Genomic DNA, 18,836 nt, shown 5'->3' with positions numbered 1-18,836 from the left:
AGCACCACGTCTGATGTCCAGGGCTTAAGTGATATCTGAGGAGCAAGAGCTTGGGATTCCAGCCCCCACAGTCCTGCCATTTGCAGCTATGGCCTCTCCCATGAGCTGGCTCTCCTGGGTACCTGCAGCTTTCTCTGGTAGACGTCTCACATCCCCAGCAGTTTCAGTGTCCAGAGGCTTCTACTGCAACCTAGACCTTCTTCATGCATCAGAGTATCCAACCCTTCCTCACACTGTGTGGCCCCACAGGATTTTTCTCGAACCATGACTTAAGCCTGTGACCCTGAACTTGTGCCTTCAGCAAACACATAGATAATGGCAAGTTCTACTGCTAACTCAAGAGATAGCTGGGTCCCCACAGACCATGACAAGCCTTCTCTGAGTGCCTGTGAGGCTAAACTGTGAGGAAGCATGGGAGAGCCAAAGGGCAACTTTTTGGTATGGGAATCGGTTTCCTTCTTCTACCATGTGAATCAATAGGCTTGGAGGCAGGGGTGTGTACCAAGTCATCTCACTGACATGTTCTTTTGTATTTCAATTAAGGAATTCTTTACATATCTGCATGTGTGCATGTGTGTGTGTATGTGCACCTGTGTATGCGTGTGTGTGTGTGTGTATGTATGTGTGGTGTGTGTGTGTGTGTGTGTGTGTGTGTGGTGTGTGTGTGTATAAACATGTATTTGCCTCACTGGGTTGGCCTGATTTTGTTTGACATGATTTCATGATTTCTAACTCCACCCACTTTCCTACAAATGACTTACAGAAGTCTGAATCTTTGTTTGCTCTTGCTTTCCCAAGGCAAGGTCTTGCTGTTAGGTCTGGCCGCCCTGGAACTCACCATGTAGACCAGCCTGTCCTCTAAGTGCCAAGATAAAAGGTATGACCTACCACTGCCCAGCAACACCAATTCTCTTTCATTCCTTCATTTTACCTTAAGCAATACAATGGTAAAAACAAAGACTCAGGGTTTGTTTCTTTCTTACTTTGCTTGTTCACTTGAGATGGCGTTTCTCCGTGTAGCCCTGGCTGTCCTGGACTTTGCTCTGTATTCGAGGGGCTCTCAAGCACTGGGATTTAAGGTGTGTACTACCACTGCCCAGGAGAAGAATGGATTTCTTCACTTACCACACAACACAGAGAAGAAAAGCCACATGAACCAGACTGCAGGCTGAGAACTGCCATTCCTGATGCAGGTTCTGAGACCTGCAACTCTGGTACAGAACTGAAGAAGGTCTGGATAGGAGTTGGGTACAAGTGACAAGCAGTCTTACACCACTAGGAGACACTCAAGTACCAGTTTTCTTTCCTTTGGCACCTATTTCTACAGTGAAATCTTGTGTAAGGAGATAAGGGGATGTTAAGTATGCTGTAATGAAGATGGCATGGAAGACAGATTACACACACAGAGAGAGAGAGAGAGAGAGAGAGAGAGAGAGAGAGAGAGAGAGAGAGAGAGAGAGACAGAGAGAGAGAGAGAGAGAGAGAGAGAGAGAGAGAGAGAGAGAGAGAGAGAGAGAGAGAGAGAGAGAGAGAGAGAGAGAGAGAGAGAAAAGGGTTAACCGTCGCCATTTTGGATGAACAGAACTTGTGAGTGAGGACACAGTCATGCACAGAAGGAGAGATATTGTTTGCGGTGTCTGCGCTATGCATGGTTTACATGGAGCTGTTCAGTAGGAGGAGGGAAAGCAAACAATCCCAGCAGCATCCAAGCCGATGCTTAGCCTCTGAGACAAACCGTCCCCTTACTAAACGCTCTCCATTCCCAACCCAGGACAGCGGCAGTCTCCCCCTGTGACCATCATAATGCTGGGGGAAGGAAGGACAGCTGCAGGGTGTGCAGCAAGGCAGGAAGAGCAACCGTGAGTCCTGAAGGATGTGGGTCATCCACGGCTCAAGGTCTTCCTGTGACAAATGAAGTGAGCAGGGACCTGAACCCAGGCAGGCTTTCTTCCACATTCTCTAAGTCGTGTGAGCACCCCGGGAGACTGAGTATGCCAGACTGGCCTGAAAACACAGAGACAGTGTGTGAGCTTAGGTTATGCTGTGACTAGAACAGAGCAGAAATGTTGCCCACCAATCAGCAAGAATGCAAAACAGTTATGAATCTGAATGACCTGGAAAGGGACTGAAACCAGAGGTATGGTGACAAAACTCAGATGACAGACATGGGGTCACAGGGCTCTGACCAGTGTTACCCTCATCAACCACACCAGACCCTTGTGGTGTCTTTGCTTGAACTAAGATCTTGCTGTGTAGTCCAGGCTGACCTCAACTTTCAACCTTCATTCCTTTGACTTCAGCCTCCTGAGGACTAGAATTACAGAAGTCATGCACCTAATTTATTATCTTTTGATAATACTTTATTTATATATTAGAAGCCTATATATTATATAATATATATATATTACATGTATTTTGTCTGCATGTGTGTGGACTCGTGTGTGTGTGTGTGTGTGTGTGTGTGTGTGCATAATGTCTTCCAAGCCACCTTCATCACAGCATAATTAGCACTCCCTTGTCAACTTACACAAAGGTTTTGTGGTGTTGTACTATGTGCATGGTTAAGTCAGAGGACAACTTGCATGAGTAAACTTTCTCCTTCAAATATGTGTGTTCTAGGAGTTGAACTCAAGTCATCACGCTTAATGGCAAGCACCTTTGCTCACTTAGTCATATTGCTGGCCCTTGTGATAGATATCTTTGAAATCAATTCACTTTTCTTTTTCTTTTTTTCTTTTATTTTTTTGGTTTTAAGGCTGGGTTTCTTGGTTTAGTTCTGGCTGTCCTGGAACTCACTCTGTAGATTAGGCTGCCCTTGTACTCAGAAATCCAACTGCCTCTGCCTCTGCTGGGATTATGAAGCCATGAGAATACCACTAACCTTTAAGAAGAAACATGGGCACGAAAGCCAAGACTCAGTCTAAGAAATAACCCATGTACCAAATTTGAAGTGGACATACGTTTTTATTCCTTGAGATACACCTAAGAGTGGAATTTCTGTGTCACGTGGTAACTGAATTTTCAAAGATTTCTTATGTTTATAAAGGTGCTCTCCTTGTAAAATCATTTTCATTTCCAATAGCAGTATATGGGGTAACCAATCCCCCCTTCTTAAAACTTTCTCTTTCAGACATCCTCAGAAGTTTGATGGGGTATCTTAGTAAAATTGTGATTTGCATTTTCTTAATGACTGTGCAGTCAAATTTCCATGTTCTTCCTGCTGTTTGTATATCATTAAAGAAATATCTCTTCAACTCCTTCCCCTCATCCCTTCCTCTCTGTGTCTCTGAGTCAAGTGTTCTAGTAGAGCTGGACCCTCAGTCCTCATTTTCTGTTTGAAAATTTGAGGCAGGGTCTCACTGAGTTGCTGACGTAGGCCTTGAACTTGTTAACCTTCCTGCTTCAACTTGCCCATTAGCTAGAATTATAGACTTTAGCCACTTGCCTGGCATCATCTCTCATTTTTACATAGGGTTGTCTTTTTGTTGAGTTTAGACTTATTCATATATTCAAGGCTGACTGTAAGACACAGAGTTTGCAAATTGTTTTCCCTATCTGTATTGTGTGTGTGTTTTTTTTAAAAACTCTTTAAGATTTGATGTGTGTGAGTGTTTTGCCAACATGCATCTATGTGCATTTTACAGGGGTGGTTGGTGTCTGTGGAGGTCAGAAGAGGGGATCAGATCCCCTTCAACTGTAGTTACAGATGACTGTAAACTACCATGCTGGTGCTGGGAACCTGTAGGGAGCGGCGTGGTAAAACAAAGATGGCGTCGACATCCAGCCCCATCTGAATATAAACAACTTACCGAGCATGCGCAGGCTTGTCCCCTTGCTAGGGTGCATAGGATAATGAGGTGATCTGGCGCCCTCCTGTGGTGAACAACAGTACTGTGCATGCGCGGGTTTTGCCCCTGGTGTCAGTCTGGCCGGGGCGGTACTATGCTAATGGGGTGGTTTATGCTGCGCCAATCTCTGGAGGACAAGTAGCTGGGGTGATAGTTGGGTGATTCGTACTCCGCCAATCCCTGAAAGATAATTAGCATACGACCACAGCCTGTTGTGTATATAAGGCGAGCGCCTTTGCCGCTGGTTGTCCTGTATCAGCAAAGAGGTGGTCCTGCAATAAAGGCTATTGAGAAGAATCCGACCCTGTTTCGTCTTCCTTGCCAGCTGAGGTGGGCATGACAGAAACCAAAACTAGGTCTTCTACAAAAGCAACAAGAGCTGCTTCTTGTTGTTGTCATGGTTGCTGTTGTTGCTGCTGCTGTTGCTGTTGTTGTTTGGGGGTGGTTAAGAGTCCCTCTAGGAACTGGCCTTGAACTCACAGAGATCAGCGTGACTCTGTGTCCTGCATCCTGGGATTAAAGTCTGTGCTACCTGGCACAGCAAGTGCTCTTAACCACGGAGCCGCCTCCCCCTGCAGTGTCTTCTCACTTGCTTTCTCACACAGTCCCAGTTTGTAACCCAGGCCATTTCCCAACCTGAGAGCTTTCTGCCTCTTGCCCTGGCCTCCTGAGTTCTTAGAGGACAGACAGACACCATGCACCTGGTCCATTTCTTGACAATGTCTATATTATGTGGTCAGGGCAACCATAGCAACTATATGGCCTCACTGGGAAATATAAAAAATTCTTTGCTTATCTACTTTTGTTTGAAACAAGGTTTTATGTAGCCCAGCTTGGCCTCAAACTCACTATATATAACCAAGAATGGCCTTGAGTTTATAATTTTCCTAACTCTACCTCCCAAATGCTGGGATTACAATATGTGCCACTATACCATAGCATATAGGTTTTAATGGAACATAATGCAATCCACATCACTATGCTCTCCAGATTTCTTTCCCTCTTTCTTTCTTTCTTTCTTTCTTTCTTTCTTTCTTTCTTTCTTCCTTCCTTCCTTCTTTTCTTTCTTTCTTTCTTTCTTTCTTTCTTTCTTTCTTTCTTTCTTTCTTTCTTTCTTTCTTTTTTTAAAGATATATTTTAAGTGAGTACACTGTCCCTGTCTCAGACACCAGAAGAGGGCATCACATCTCATGAGAGGAGGTTGTGAGCCACCATGTGGTTGCTGGGAATTGAACTCAGGACCTCTGGAAGAGCAGTCAGTGCTCTTAACCGCTGAGCCATCTCTCCATATTTCTAAGTTCATAGAAATATCTTATCCCATGTCTCTGCCAAACTCTAAATCCAAAGTCTTACCAAAGTATATGTAGAAGGTATGAACTCACAACCCTGTAATTTCATCATTTGGGATTCTTGAGGCAAAAGAATTACTTGTGCCTTAGAGTTCAGGTACAGGCAATATATTAAGACCCCCCCTCCCTGACCCGGCAGTAATAGAAAGTAAACCTTCCAAAAACCTGAAAGAAAACAAAAATTAGAAAACCGAAAAGATTACTTGTCCGCAATCTTGAAAATCTGAAATTCTCCAGAATTTCTTGAATACTATGACGAAGCATATGAAAACTTTCATACACATTTGCCTCTTTTGCATACATTATAAACATTTTAATTACTTTTAGACTATTGATTTTGGTATGCAATAAACCTTTCTTCCAGGAAACAATGCCCTTTAAGGTATACTTATAAGATACAATTCTAGTATTCTTTAAGGCACAGATGAGAAATGTCTTGAAAAGTAATCCAGGGGCTAGAATGATGAGTCAGGAAGCCAGGCTGTTCTTCCAGAAGACCTGAGTTCATTTCCCAGCACCCACACAGCAGCTCATGTCTGTAACGTCTGTCCAAGGGTTTCAAGGTTCCAAGGGTTTCTACAGACATATATATGGGAAAATACCAACATACATAAAATTAAAATTTAAAAAAAGAGAAAGAATGAGTTTTCGTGGGTAAGTTACCTGAATACCCAAGAAATGAAATCTTTTAGTAAACTCTTCTGGCAGGCCTCTAGTCACCTTGATTGGCTGCACATCCTCTAAGGATTAAGTAGTTGTGTTGCCATACTGAAGGGTGTGGAGTCTACAGCAAGTCCACAGACATGCTGGAAAAGAAGGGAGGACAGAGCCTGACCAGGATGAAAGCAAATTGGTGAATGAATGAAAAAATATTAGAGAGAGAGAGAGAAAAATGTTAACAGGATTGATTATGAGGGAGCATAAACTTCTAACCTTAGGAGGCAAACCTAAGGACAATGAGTCTTAACTTTTGTCATCTCAAAGGCATTTTAAATGTTCTTAATAAACCCTTAGAGGCAAGGAATAAATATTATTCACACCACTCCTAGTTTTAGGGAACTACTTTTATCTACATCCTTGAATGAATGGCTGGTGTTACTTATGGTCTTTGCATCATCCTGACAAAGGAAGCCTAAGGGGTGATTTAGCACAAAACTGGGTTGCCTGAAAGAAGGCAGCTGCGGCCTAGTGGCTTTGCCTTGGTGCTTGGTGCATTTGGCATGTTACTGGCATTGCCTGCGGACATTAGCTTCTGTCCTTTCCCCAGCCCCTGGCACAATCGCTACATAAAAGTGATGCCCCATGTGCCCCCTGGACCAAATGGCTCAGAGCACTACCTTCTGAGGCCAGAAGAAAACGTGCTGTAGACAAATGGTGCCTCAGGCCACTTTGGAGAAAATCCCAGATCAATCCTTCAGGAGGCGACAGGTAACGGTCCCTGGAGGGGGAGGGGCGTCTCTAACGTCTGGGAAAGAGGTTCTGCTCCGTGCATCTCTGAGTGCCTTCCTGAGGCTGATGGGACACTCCCTCACCGGTCTGCCTGAGCCTACAACTTCTCCAGGGCCGACCTATGTTCCTCTCCCCTGCACCAAAGGACTACATGTGTGAGGGGCCGTGTTACAAGTGGAAGCTCCGAAAGGCGACTCTGCTTCTGTGCCGGGTTTATCACCGTTGCCCGGAGCCACCGGCTCCCCACCCCCACCCTGTGCAAATACACAGCGGATCGCAGGCAACAGCCAGACTGTGGGAAGGACTGGTGAGCGCCTGGAGAGGAGCTCCTGTACCTGGGAGGCAGGACCTCGGTATGAAGCCATTAGGCTGAAGGCGGAGCTTAGTGGCACAGAAGGCAGAACCTGGGTGTGGAGAAATAGACTGAAGGCGGGGCTGGGCTGGCGAGAGGCGGAGCCCCGGAGAGAAGCAACAGAAATGAGGGCGGATCTTAGAAACGATGAAGGCGGAGCCCAGGTTTGTAATAATTAGGCTGAGGGCGGGGCTTAGAAGATTAGCAAGCGGAGTACAGATATTGGGCAGTTAGGATGAGGGCGGGATTTGGAGTCCCAGTGTAGAGCAACAGAATGAGGGCGGAACTTAGGAGCGCAGAAGGCGGAGCCCGGACCTGGAGAAATAGGATGAGGGCGGGGCTTGTTGCTTGGGAGTGGAGCAAAATCCTAAGGGAAAAAATTTAAAACGTGCGAGAGGTGGATCCCGGGCGTTTCGTGGTCAGCTTGGGCAGGGCTTAGAACTGCCAGGGTAGTGCTCCCTGCTTGTGTCCGGTGCCCAAGCTTTTGTCATTTTGCCAAGGCTAGTGGCTCTTAGCTGTGGCTTGGGAGGGCGGAGCTGTAGGTGCTGCTTCCGGACTCCTCCTGGGAGGAGATGACCAAAAGGATGGATACCTCCCCAGCGAACCACATTCCCACCCACCCAGCTGGGTTCCGGAAACTTGCTCGGGTTCAAGGGGTCAGAGTTGAGGTTCCCGACTGGGAGGTGGAAGGTGCAGACCCTAGTGTGAGAGGCAGATGGAGAGTTGGCTCCGTGGGTCAGAGCAACTGTTCTAGCAAAGGATCTGGGTTCTCCTCTCAGCACCCTCTTGGAGTCTCACATAGTCCGGGAGGGCATATTAGGCTTGATGGAAAAGCGGAGAGATATGGGAGCCCTGACGTTTGAGGTGAGGCTGGGATGGCTCTCATGGGAAATGTTGAAAAGGATCTTTATTTTTAAAGTGGTGTGAGAGAAGACAGAAAGGTGGTATTTCAAAATGGCGATGGGCTGTGAATGTTGCCCTCAAGACAGATGAAGAACCTATGGCACCAAATCTTGCGGGGGGGTGGTTCCCTTCCTTTTTAGGCAGTTTACATAGCAAATAAGAAAGTAAGAGGAGAAAGTGGGGCTGGAAAGATAGTTGGATAGTTCGGTAAAGACGTCTGAAACCAAGGCTCTTCTGAGTTTGATCTCGGAATTTACATAGTTGAAGTAAAGGACTGTCTCCAATAAGCTGTCCTCTGCCTCCACCTTAGAGTCATGGCATATGTGTATACACACACATGGCATATGTGTAGACACACACACACACACACACACACACACACGAAGGGGCACATAAAATAAACAAGACTAGGCTTTTAAGTTTAAAAGCCCAAAAACCTGTCCTCACTTTTATGAAGGCAATCACAATTTCTTAGTGTACTAGCAAAATTATGCAATAAGACTTTAGGCTATTTAAATTGTGGTAATATTAGGAATCATGATCTGGCCTGGAGAGATGGCTCAGCAGTTAAGATCAATACCCACCCAACACATGACATCTCACGACTGTCTGAAATTCAGTACCAGGGTACAAGTCCCACTCTGTCGAAGATGTCCAATGCAGGCAAAACACTAATGCACATAAAATAAAAATAAGTCATTAGAAAAAATGATAATCTAACAACTAACTCATACTATTTCATAACAAGCTAATAGAAAGTTTGTTTTAGAACATGGACTGAGCCAGCCTGATCTACATAATAAAAATCCCGACTCAAAAAGCAAAGAAGGAAACTGGAAAGATGATGGCTCAGCAAAAAAAGCCATGCTGCTCTTGTAGGAGATCGGAGGTCATTTCCCGGTACCCATGACAAATGCTCACAACCACCTATCAGTCCAGTTACAAGGCACCCCAGTTCCTCTGGCCTTTGGGAGCACCGGCACTTGCATGTACATACCCACACAGAGACTTGCAAACATACATATCATTAAAAATCACAAAATGGAATAAAAAAAAACCCTTGTCAATTGTCCCGCGCGCGACCTCGCCAGCAAGAAAACACAAGGGGACATATGCATCCTTGCTGCAGCCAAAACTTTTATTAAATCTTAAGGAGAAGCCCTGCGCGCCGGCATGACGCGGCTTATATACACCCTAGCACGGCGCATCCACAGCTGATTGGTCGTTTACCCATGATCTCATTAGGCACGCCCTGGAGTGGGCAAAGACCTGGCACAAAGGCACTCTTACACATGCGTACAGTTAACTTCCTGAAAGGAAGTCGGCTGGCTTGGCGGAGGCCAGCGCCATCTTGTAATGGCGGAAGCTATCCTGGCTTTTCACGTGGGGTGCAGTGGAAGCCAGCGCCATCTTGTGGTGGCGAATGTCATAGCGGCCCTCTACATCTCCCCCTTATTATTTATATTTTTATAACAATCATGATCACCTTATCGCGTGCAATGAGGAAACCTCAGCGATGTGGAAGGGCTGATCAAAGGAATCATTGAGTCTCTCTCATCCCAGTGCAATGGATCCACAGATCCATGGGGTGCAAGAGCAGAGAACTCAGATACCGACTAATTTTTGAAGATAGATAACCAAATTTCAGGGGAGGCCCCTTGTTCAATGGCCACAAGTGCTTGAGTGATAACAGCCTTGTCACGTTTCTGTTGAGATCTGAGTTTGCAAACCAACCATAACGTGAACACTAATCCACAGCATAGGGCTGCACCAAACAGAGTCACTCCCGATAAGTAGTGGGCACCTCATCTGGTTCACCTCAGCTGTTACCACCAAGGGCCGTAGTCAAGCCGCTCCTATAATAAAATTTTAGAATTCCCAATTGTTAGTAACTACTCCAGAAAGTTCACCCACTGTGTTTGTCTAACAATAGATTGGGGCAGGATAACTCCAGACACTGCAGACACAATGTCTGCAGCAGTAATGGCTGCTACAATAGCAGCGAAAGTGTCAAGGTCTTTTCCAGGACAGTTCAGGATCTCTGGAACAACCAGCAGCAATGGAACCATGTCTGAGATCTGTATAACCAGGACAGAGTTCCCCAGTCCACAGCAGCTTCACGCAGGTGGCATTCCTGTGAAGCTACAGTCTGTAAAATGACCAGTTAAGGCAGCAAGAGTCACCAGGGAAATGAGGGGGGCAGCAACGGCTGGAGTCCAGTCTTCTCCAGCAAGCAGCAGTGCACAGAGGGTCAGAGAGTGGGCCATAGTGGGACGGGACACACGCAGCGGTAACACTGAGTGCAGCAACGGCAAAATCTCTGTGATGACAAAAGATGAGGGGGGATCTTCCATCCTCCTCTCAGGGCAGAGGAATGACTCTAGGGACCTGAACCAGGAGAGCTGAATCTTTATGCTCCCAGGATCAGCAAGTCTCAGCAACAACCTCTGGCAGCTGGCACACTCTTGTAGCATCCTGTAGAAAAAACACAAACATTCCCTCTTCCCCATATAAAATATCTGGACAGGATCATGTCAATATGTGGATCTCTCTATATCACCTAGGCAGAAGTATGCCTAGTTGTAGGGTGCCATAAACTTTGGCATCCAAATTTTAAAATTGAAATAAAAGGAGCATTATTTAGCATACAGGGATAACTCCCCCTTTTTATTTATTAAGATATAGTAAAGATATTATTTATTAAGGTAAGTCCTCAAGGGTTAAATTGAGGACACTGAGCACTTGTATTTATAAATTGACTTGTATACCAAATTATTGTCTCTAGCATTATTGTTTTGGATATATAAAGAATGAGATTTTTTTGACTAATTGTTCCTATGTAAGGCCTGTAATCTGTCTGGTATCATTGTCCTCCCTTGTTAAGGGGTCCAGGCAATCCAGTTTGAGTTCCCAAATGGCCTACAAAGGAACAGTACTTAGTGCTCTTAACCACTAAGCCATCTCTCCAGCACCTCACAAGTTTTAAGCATTAATTAGAAATGCCGAATCCTGTAAACAAGGTCCAGATTTAGCCTTATTTAGAAATCCCTGAGTTGGCAGGGTGAGGCTGGGCGTTGAAATTAAGCAAATGGAGTCTTTCTCTTTTCCTGAGGGTGTGTTATCAACTCCATTACCATTTTAAAAGAGCTGGGTCTATGGTTTTGTTTAGTTGTCTGAGCCAGAGCACTGAAAGGACAGTGAGTTGTCAGACATTCACACTGAAATCATCACTCACTGATTTCATGTAGAAAACTTGTCTCCAATAAGGCATTAACTAATTGAAATCAATTGTAAACCACAAGCCACACATTGGCTATCAGTATATGAATTGAAAGCTTGATTTTTTAAACATTTTAAAAACAGTGGCTAAAGCACGGAATTTAATAATCTGTGTTGAAGCAATAGAAACTCAAGAGAATAAACAAGTGATCTAATCATTTTTGTAGCCTTTTCATTAGAAGAACCACCTATAAATACACTAAGCGCATTTCCTATGGGTTGTAAGTACAAATATATAGGAAGTACAAAAGCATGCAAAGAGTAAAATTATCAATTTTGCCTGAAAAATTTGTATATGTAATAGGCCAAATATCAGTATTTTGTAATAACCAATTTGATTGTTGTTTGGAATAAGATATGTTTTACCAGGTTTCTTTTTAAAATACTTCCATGACTCTAGTCTACAATTCTGTATTAACACAGCTGAAGCTTTATCTCCAACGTGCATAACAAAGACCTAAGTCCTCTAGTAGGGTGAGGTACTTAGCCAATTAACATATCTTTAGAAGGTTAAAATTAGTTTCAAATATTCTTTTCTGGAGTAGTCTAACAGCTACTCCCCAAATATTAAAGCTCATTTTGAGAGCAAAGGTTTGTAGTAAAAATTTCCATATACACTGAAAGATTTAAAGTTCTAACTTCTTACATTGAAGAAGCAACAAAATTACATAATATAAGGCTATTAGCCATTCTTAATGATATCACTTTATGGGCTCTCTAAAACTATAAGCAAGCTCACGGAATGAAAACTCAAAATCAATCCTCTAAATCTATCTTGAAATGGCAGCTGGAGTAAACAGACTGGCTGTAATGTTCTCACAAGTTCTACAACCTCATCATTCTTTCATAAATCTTGTAACAATCTCTACCTGTTTGATTTTTTTTCTTAATTACAAATAAGTTTGAGTTAGTCAATGTAACACTGGCAATCCTTAATCACAATCTTTTTCTTCTTGTAACACCAGAGCACAACCACAACTTTGGAAAGTCACCTGAATCCTGAGTATGTGACTAGGCAGCTATTCTTGGGGCAGTGGAATTAGCATCAAAATACAGAAAACTTCAGAGCAAACCACAACTTTGGAAAGCAAAACTCACTAGGTGGCTGTTCTTGGGGCAGTGGAATTAGCATTAAAATACAGATAGCTTCAGGGCAAACCACAACTTTGGAAAGCAAAACTCGACCTCCAACAATCTAGTACAAAGTTTGACTGCCAATTCCTATATATGAACGCACGATGGTGTAGTCTCCAGTACCTCAACAAAGAGACATTGTCCTAAATTCTTTTAGAAGCCTGGTTTCTAGAATAAGAATTCCATAAAAATATTATCTCAATTTAGACCTGTTTCCCTAGGTTGGCTCATGCCACATGTTGTCTAGAATGACTCCATCCAAATTACCAGCTTTATGTCAACTTTCTGTTACCAATATTATACATTTTTAACCATATCCAATAACTTAAAAGCCAACAATCTATGACCAAGGCAGGTAGAGCATATTTACACATTTAAAACCAATCAGAAACTGTCCCGCGCGCGACCTCCCGCCGGCAAGGAGCACGCGGACATTAGAAATCCTTACTGTGACCACTTTATTAATCTTAGAAGAGGAAAAGCCACGCCGTGCCAACATGGGGTGCTTATAAAACCCTTGTGCGGCGCACCCACACCTGATTGGTTGTTACCCATGATCTCATAAGGCACGCCCCGGAGTGGGCAAAGACCTGGCACGAAGGCACTCTTGCACATGCGCACAGTTAATTTTCTGAAAGGGGGGGCCGGCTGGTGCGGCGAAGGTTGGCGCCATCTTGCAATGGCGGAGTCTATCCTGACCTACCACTTGGGGCGCAGTGGAAGACAGCGCCAACTAGTGGTGGCGAACATATTGCGGCCCTCTACATCTCACCCTTATAATTTATATAATTTTATAGCAGAAATGATCACCCTATCGCGTGCAATGAGGAAACCTCAGCGATGTGCAAGGGCTGATCAAAGGAACGCTGAGTCTCTCTCAATCCCAGTGCAATGGATCCACAGATCCATGGGGTACAGGAGCAGAGAACTCAGATACAGAGAGTATCCCTCTCCTCCCAGTGCAATGGACCCACAGATCCATGGGGTGCAGGAGCAGGGAACTCAGATACAGAGTAAATCCTGAACAAAATAACCAAATTCCAGGTGAGGCCCTTTGTACAATGGCCACAAGTGCTTGAGTGATAACGGCCTTGTCATGTTACTGTTGAGATCTGAGTTTGTAAACCAACCATGGTATGAATACTGATCCACAGTATAGGGCTGCATCAAACAGAGCCACTCCCGATAAGTAGTGGGCACCTCATATGGTCCTCCTCAGCTGTTACCACCAAGGACCGTAGTCAAGCTGCTCTTATAATAAAATTTAGAATTCCCAATTGTTAGTAACTACTCCAGAAAGTTCACCCACTGTACTTGTCTAACAATAGATTGGGGGAGGATAACTAGACACTGCAGACACAATGTCTGCAGCAGTAATGGCTGCTACAATAGCAGCGAAAGTGTCAAGGTCTTTTCCAGGACAGTTCAGGATCAGTCATTCTTCTCTGGAACAACCAGCAGACAATGGAACCATTTCTGAGATCTGTATAACCAGGACAGAGGTCTCCAGTCACTGTAGCTTTACACAGGTAGCTTTCTGTGAAGCTACAGTCTGTAAAATGACAACACCAGTTACCAGTTAAGGCAGCAAGAGTCACCAGGGAAATGAAGGGACAGGGGTAACAGCTGGAGTCCAGTCTTCTCCAGGAAGCAGCAGTGTACTGAGCGTAGGCCACAATGGGATGGGAACACACACAGCGGTAACACTAACTGTAGCAACGGCAAAATCTCTGTGATGACAAAGGATGAAGGGGAATCTTCTATCTTCCTCTCAGGGCAGAGGAATGACTCCAGGGACCCGAACCAGGAGAGCTGAATAACCAGGATCAGCAAGTCTCAGCAACCACCCAGGCAGCTGGCACACTCTTGTAGCATCCTGTAGAAAAAACACAAACATTCCCTCTTCCCCATATAAAATATCTGGACAGGAACATGTCAATAAGTGGATCTCTCTATTTCACCTAGGCAGAAGTATGTCTAGTTGTAGGGTGCCATAAACTTTGGCATCCAAATTTTTAAAATTGAAATAAAAGGAGCATTATTTAGCATACAGGGATAACTCCCCCTTTTTAATTATTAAGATATAGTAAAGATATTATTTATTAAGGTAAGTCCTCGAGGATTAAGTTGAGGACACTGAGCACTTGTATTTATAAATTGACTTGTATACCAAATTATTGTCTCTAGCATAATTGTATTGAATATATAAAGAATGAGATTTTTTTCACTAATTGTTCTTATGTAAGGCCTATAATCTGTCTGGAATCTTGTCCTCCCTTGTTAAGTGAAAAAAAAATTATACGAATTCTAGGTTTAAAAATATAAAAATTAAAAGAATAAACCCCAAAAGGCCACAGACCCAGGGCTAAGCCCTACAGCCAGGACTAACAGGCCATAAAGATAAAGGAGCACAGGAAACACTGTCCAGGCAGGACTGGCAAGCCATAAAGAAAAAGAATGCAGGAACCAGCCTGAGTTAATGAGACTGATTCATGGGACGTCTGGCAGGAAGACATCTCCCCCCAGCTCACTCAGGGCCATCCTCCAGACCCTGATAAGCCCCTGACTTCTAACACGTACTCTTTCTGCTTTGTTCTCACTGCTATGTTTGAATGAGCCAATTGTATGTAACCACGCCAAAACCCCCTAGCCTTCTCTATATAACCCTCTGACTTTTGAGTTTCGGGGTCGACACATCTGTCTCCTGCGTGGGATACGTGTCGGCCCGGAGATCTCTGTAATAGGTCTCCGTAATAAACCTTGTCTTTGCTTATTACATCCAAAATGGTCTCTCTGTGTCTGGGGTCCGCGATTTCCCAAGACTTGAGTAAGGGTCTCTCTGCGTGGGATTTTTCATTGAGGAGCCCAGAAAATCCAGTTTGAATTCTTAAATGTCCTATAAAGGAACAGTATTTAGTGCTCTTAACCACTAAGCCATTTCTCTAGCACCTCACAAACTTTATTTACCTAAACATAAGCATTAATTAGAAATGTCAAATCTTGTAAATATTGTCCAGATTCAGTCTTACTAGAAATCCCTGAGCTGTCAGGGTGAAGCTGGGAGTTGAAAGTAAACAAATGGAGTCTTCCTCTTTTTGTGAGGGTGTGTTATCAACTCTATTACCATTTTTAAAGAGCTGGGTCTATGGTTTTGTTTAGTTGTCTGAGCCAGAGCACTGAAGGGACAGTGAGTTGTCAGACAAATTTACACCGAAATCACTCACTGATTTCATGTAGAAAACTTGCCTCTAATAAAGCATTAAGTAATTGAAATCAATTGTAAACCACAAGCCACACATTGGCTATCAGTATATGAATAGAAAGCTTGATTTTTTAACATTTTAAAAACAGCAGCTAAAGCATGGAATTTAATAATCTGTGTTGAAGCAATAGAAACTCAAGAGAATAAACAAGTGATCTAATCATATATGTAGCCTTTTCATTAGATGAACCACCTATAAATGTACTAAGCGCATTTCCTATGGGTTGTACGCACAAATATGTAGGAAGTACAAAAGCATGTAAAGAGTAAAATTATCAATTTTGTCTGAAAAATTTGTATATGTAATAGGCCAAATATCAGTATTTAGTAGTAACCAATTAACTGTTGTTTGGAATAAGATATGTTTTACCAGGTTTCTATTCAAAATACTTCCATGACTCTAGTCCAGAACTCTGTACTAACACAGCTGAAGCTTTATCTCCAATGTGCATAACAAAGACCTAAGTCCTCTGGTAAGGTGAGGTACTTGGCCAATTAACATATCTTTAGAAGCTTAAAATTAGCTTCAAATATTCTTATCCGGAGTAGTGTAACAGCTACTCCCCAAATATTAAAGCTCATTTTGAGAGCAAAGTTTGTAGTAAAAATTTTCCATATACATTGAAAGATTTAAGTTCTAACTTCTTACACTGAAGAAGCAACAAAATTACCTAATATGAGGCTGTTAGCCATTCTTAATGATATCACTTTATGGGCTCTCTAAAACTATAAGCAAGCTCACGAAATGAAAACTCACAATTGTTATGACGAAAACAAATTGTATAAAATCAATCCTCTAAATCTGTCTTGAAATGGCAGTTGGAGTAAGGAAACTGGCTGTAATGCTCTCACAAGTTCTAAAACCTCATCAATCCTTATAAATCCTGTAACAATCTCTACCTGTTTGATTTTTCCTTAATTAAAAATAAGTTTGAGTTAGTCAATGTAACACTGGCAATCCTAAATCACAATCTTTAAGTTCTCTTTGTAACACCAGAACACAGCCACGAGGTCACCTGAATTCTGGAAATTAGCATTAGAATACAGATAACTTCAGGGCAAGCCACAACTTTGGAAAGCAAAACTCAACCTCCAACAAACAATCTATTCTCCAAGGCACCCCAGGTCTATCTATTATGTTACAAAGTTTGACTGTCAATTCTTACATTTGGACGCACAATGGTGTGGTCTCCAATACCTCAACAAGGGACAATGTCCTAAATTCTTTTAGAAGCCTGGTTTTTAGGATAAGAGTTCCATAAAAATATTACCTCAATTTAGACCTGTTTCCCTAGGTTGGCTCATGTCACATATTATCTAGAATGACTCCATCCAGATTACCAGCTTTATGTCAACTTTCTGTTACCAATATTATACCTTTTTAACCATATCTAATAACTTGAAAGCCAATAGTCCATAACCAAGGCAAGTAGAGCATATTTATACATATAAAACCAATGAGAAACAAAATTGAAGTGGCTACACCTATCTTTAATATTTAGACCAAACATCATTTTTACCCTTTTACCTATGATTTTAAGAGAAGCACCTTGTCACCTGTTGAGTCAAGTAATAAGTCAGGGATTTTTTTTAAGAGAAACAGCTATCAACTCTTGTATGAAGAAGCTGTTGGCGCTTTTAAGATCAGCTCGTGTAGACGCTTAGCTTCTGGGCGGCTTCTCCAGCTAATCTAGACACCTGGCTCCAGGCACAGCGCTCTAAAAACCTGATTGAAACTGTTTTTTATTCATTTGTTCCTTTTTGAAACGAGTTAAAACCAAGTCAAGGTGTGCACGACCGGCAGATAAAGTTTTTACCATTTTTTCTTTTGAACATGAAACATAAAACTTTTAGACAACGAGAAACAAAAACCACAGACATACACTGACAGACATGGGGACATCCTGGTGCACCAGAGACAAACAATAGACAAAGAGGGGGAAAAAGCCAGATGGTGTTCACGGCGACTATCCACTCGAGTGGAGCTGATATGGGCGATGGATTGTCTCAATTCCTGGACTAGTCCACCAACGTGTTGAAACCCAATTCTGTAAGATACTGAGAGATATTATCCGAGCAGTACAACCGACATTCGCCAATGGTATGGAAGTAAAACACAGCCCTGAATATATTTACTCACAAACCAATTATTTTAACTCTATCAGGCTGTGCACGGGCACTGAGATGTCCTTTTGTTTGATACTCCTGAATAAATTTTCAGGCAGTCTGCCTCTATCAAATCTGATCAGTATGACTCTGTAAAGCTGTCGCGTCAGCGCCCGGACGCCGCGGCGTCCCCAGAGCCGGCACGGGAGCTTAATTACACCTTTTATAAGTACTAAGACAAAGTTTTTCTCCCAAAATACTGTGTTCCTTTTACCTCCTCCCTTCTCACCCGGGGCGTTTTTTCCCCAATCTTTCACTTCCAAATTGGAAGGGTCTGGTGCTTGAGATCGATCAGTTCGTTGCAACTTTTCACTATCCTCTGTTTCTGACGCTTTTTGCCCTTCCCCCAACACTCTCCACTTTGCTGTTACAGCTAGACAGTTCCCACGCGACCTCTGACGCCGTTTGGCAGTAGCTAGAAACTCAAAGGTCAATAGAAACAACTCGAGGGTTGCCAGAGCAACCATAGCGGCACCTGCCGCGTCCGGCAGGGGACTGAGCTGGAGCAGATCAGGGCTAAACATTGTCTCTCAGAGTTTTTTTTACCTGCATTCCACAGCTTCTGGATTTCTTCCGTGAAACGGAGGCTTCCTCTTGGCACCGGCGATGTTGTAGCTTTCTGTGTCCCGGGTTTCGGCACCAAATATCCCGCGTGCGACCTCCCACCGGCAAGAAGCACGCGGACATTAGAAATCCTTACTGTGACCACTTTATTAATCTTAGAAGAGGAAAAGCCACGCCGCGCCAACATGGGGCACTTATAAAACCCTCGTGCGGCGCACCCACACCTGATTGGTTGTTACCCATGATCTCATAAGGCACGCCCCAGAGTGGGCAAAGACCTGGCACGAAGGCACTCTTGCACATGCACACAGTTAATTTCCTGAAAGGGGGGGCCGGCTGGCGCGGCGAAGGTTGGTGCCATCTTGCAATGGCGGAGTCTATCCTGACCTACCACGTGGGGCGCAGTGGAAGACAGCGCCAACTAGTGGTGGCGAACATATTGCGGCCCTCTACAAGAAACAAAATTGAAGTGGCTACACATATCTTTAATATTTAGACCAAACACCATTTTTACCTTTTTAGCTATGATT

At 43.5% G+C, this 18,836-nt stretch overlaps 1 protein-coding gene and 1 long non-coding RNA gene across 2 annotated transcripts in view; one reads left to right on the top strand and one right to left on the bottom strand.

Moving 5' to 3' along the window:
* Positions 1 to 5,485: 5,485 nt before the first annotated feature.
* LOC134486645 (uncharacterized) lies at positions 5,486 to 6,627 on the bottom strand. The gene is made up of 3 exons (XR_015686202.1): positions 6,535 to 6,627; positions 5,861 to 6,003; positions 5,486 to 5,773 (listed from the first exon to the last, which is right to left on the bottom strand). It is a non-coding gene; the product is annotated as an uncharacterized LOC134486645 (long non-coding RNA).
* Positions 6,628 to 6,816: 189 nt separating this feature from the next.
* LOC147995076 (uncharacterized) overlaps positions 6,817 to 18,836 on the top strand; it is a 36,051-nt gene continuing 24,031 nt past the window's right edge. The window contains exon 1 of the mRNA XM_087659590.1: positions 6,817 to 7,162. Coding sequence (XP_087515716.1) covers positions 7,124 to 7,162 — 39 coding nt within the window. The 5' untranslated portion in view covers positions 6,817 to 7,123. The remainder of the gene's footprint in view (positions 7,163 to 18,836) is intronic.

This window comes from Rattus norvegicus, chromosome 4 (genome assembly GCF_021556685.1).
Source record: "Rattus norvegicus strain SHRSP/BbbUtx chromosome 4, alternate assembly SHRSP_T2T, whole genome shotgun sequence".
In the NCBI taxonomy this organism is placed as follows: domain Eukaryota; kingdom Metazoa; phylum Chordata; class Mammalia; order Rodentia; family Muridae; genus Rattus; species Rattus norvegicus.
The sequence above is the reverse complement of the archived record's forward strand: the minus strand, read 5'-3'. Positions and strand labels throughout refer to the sequence as shown.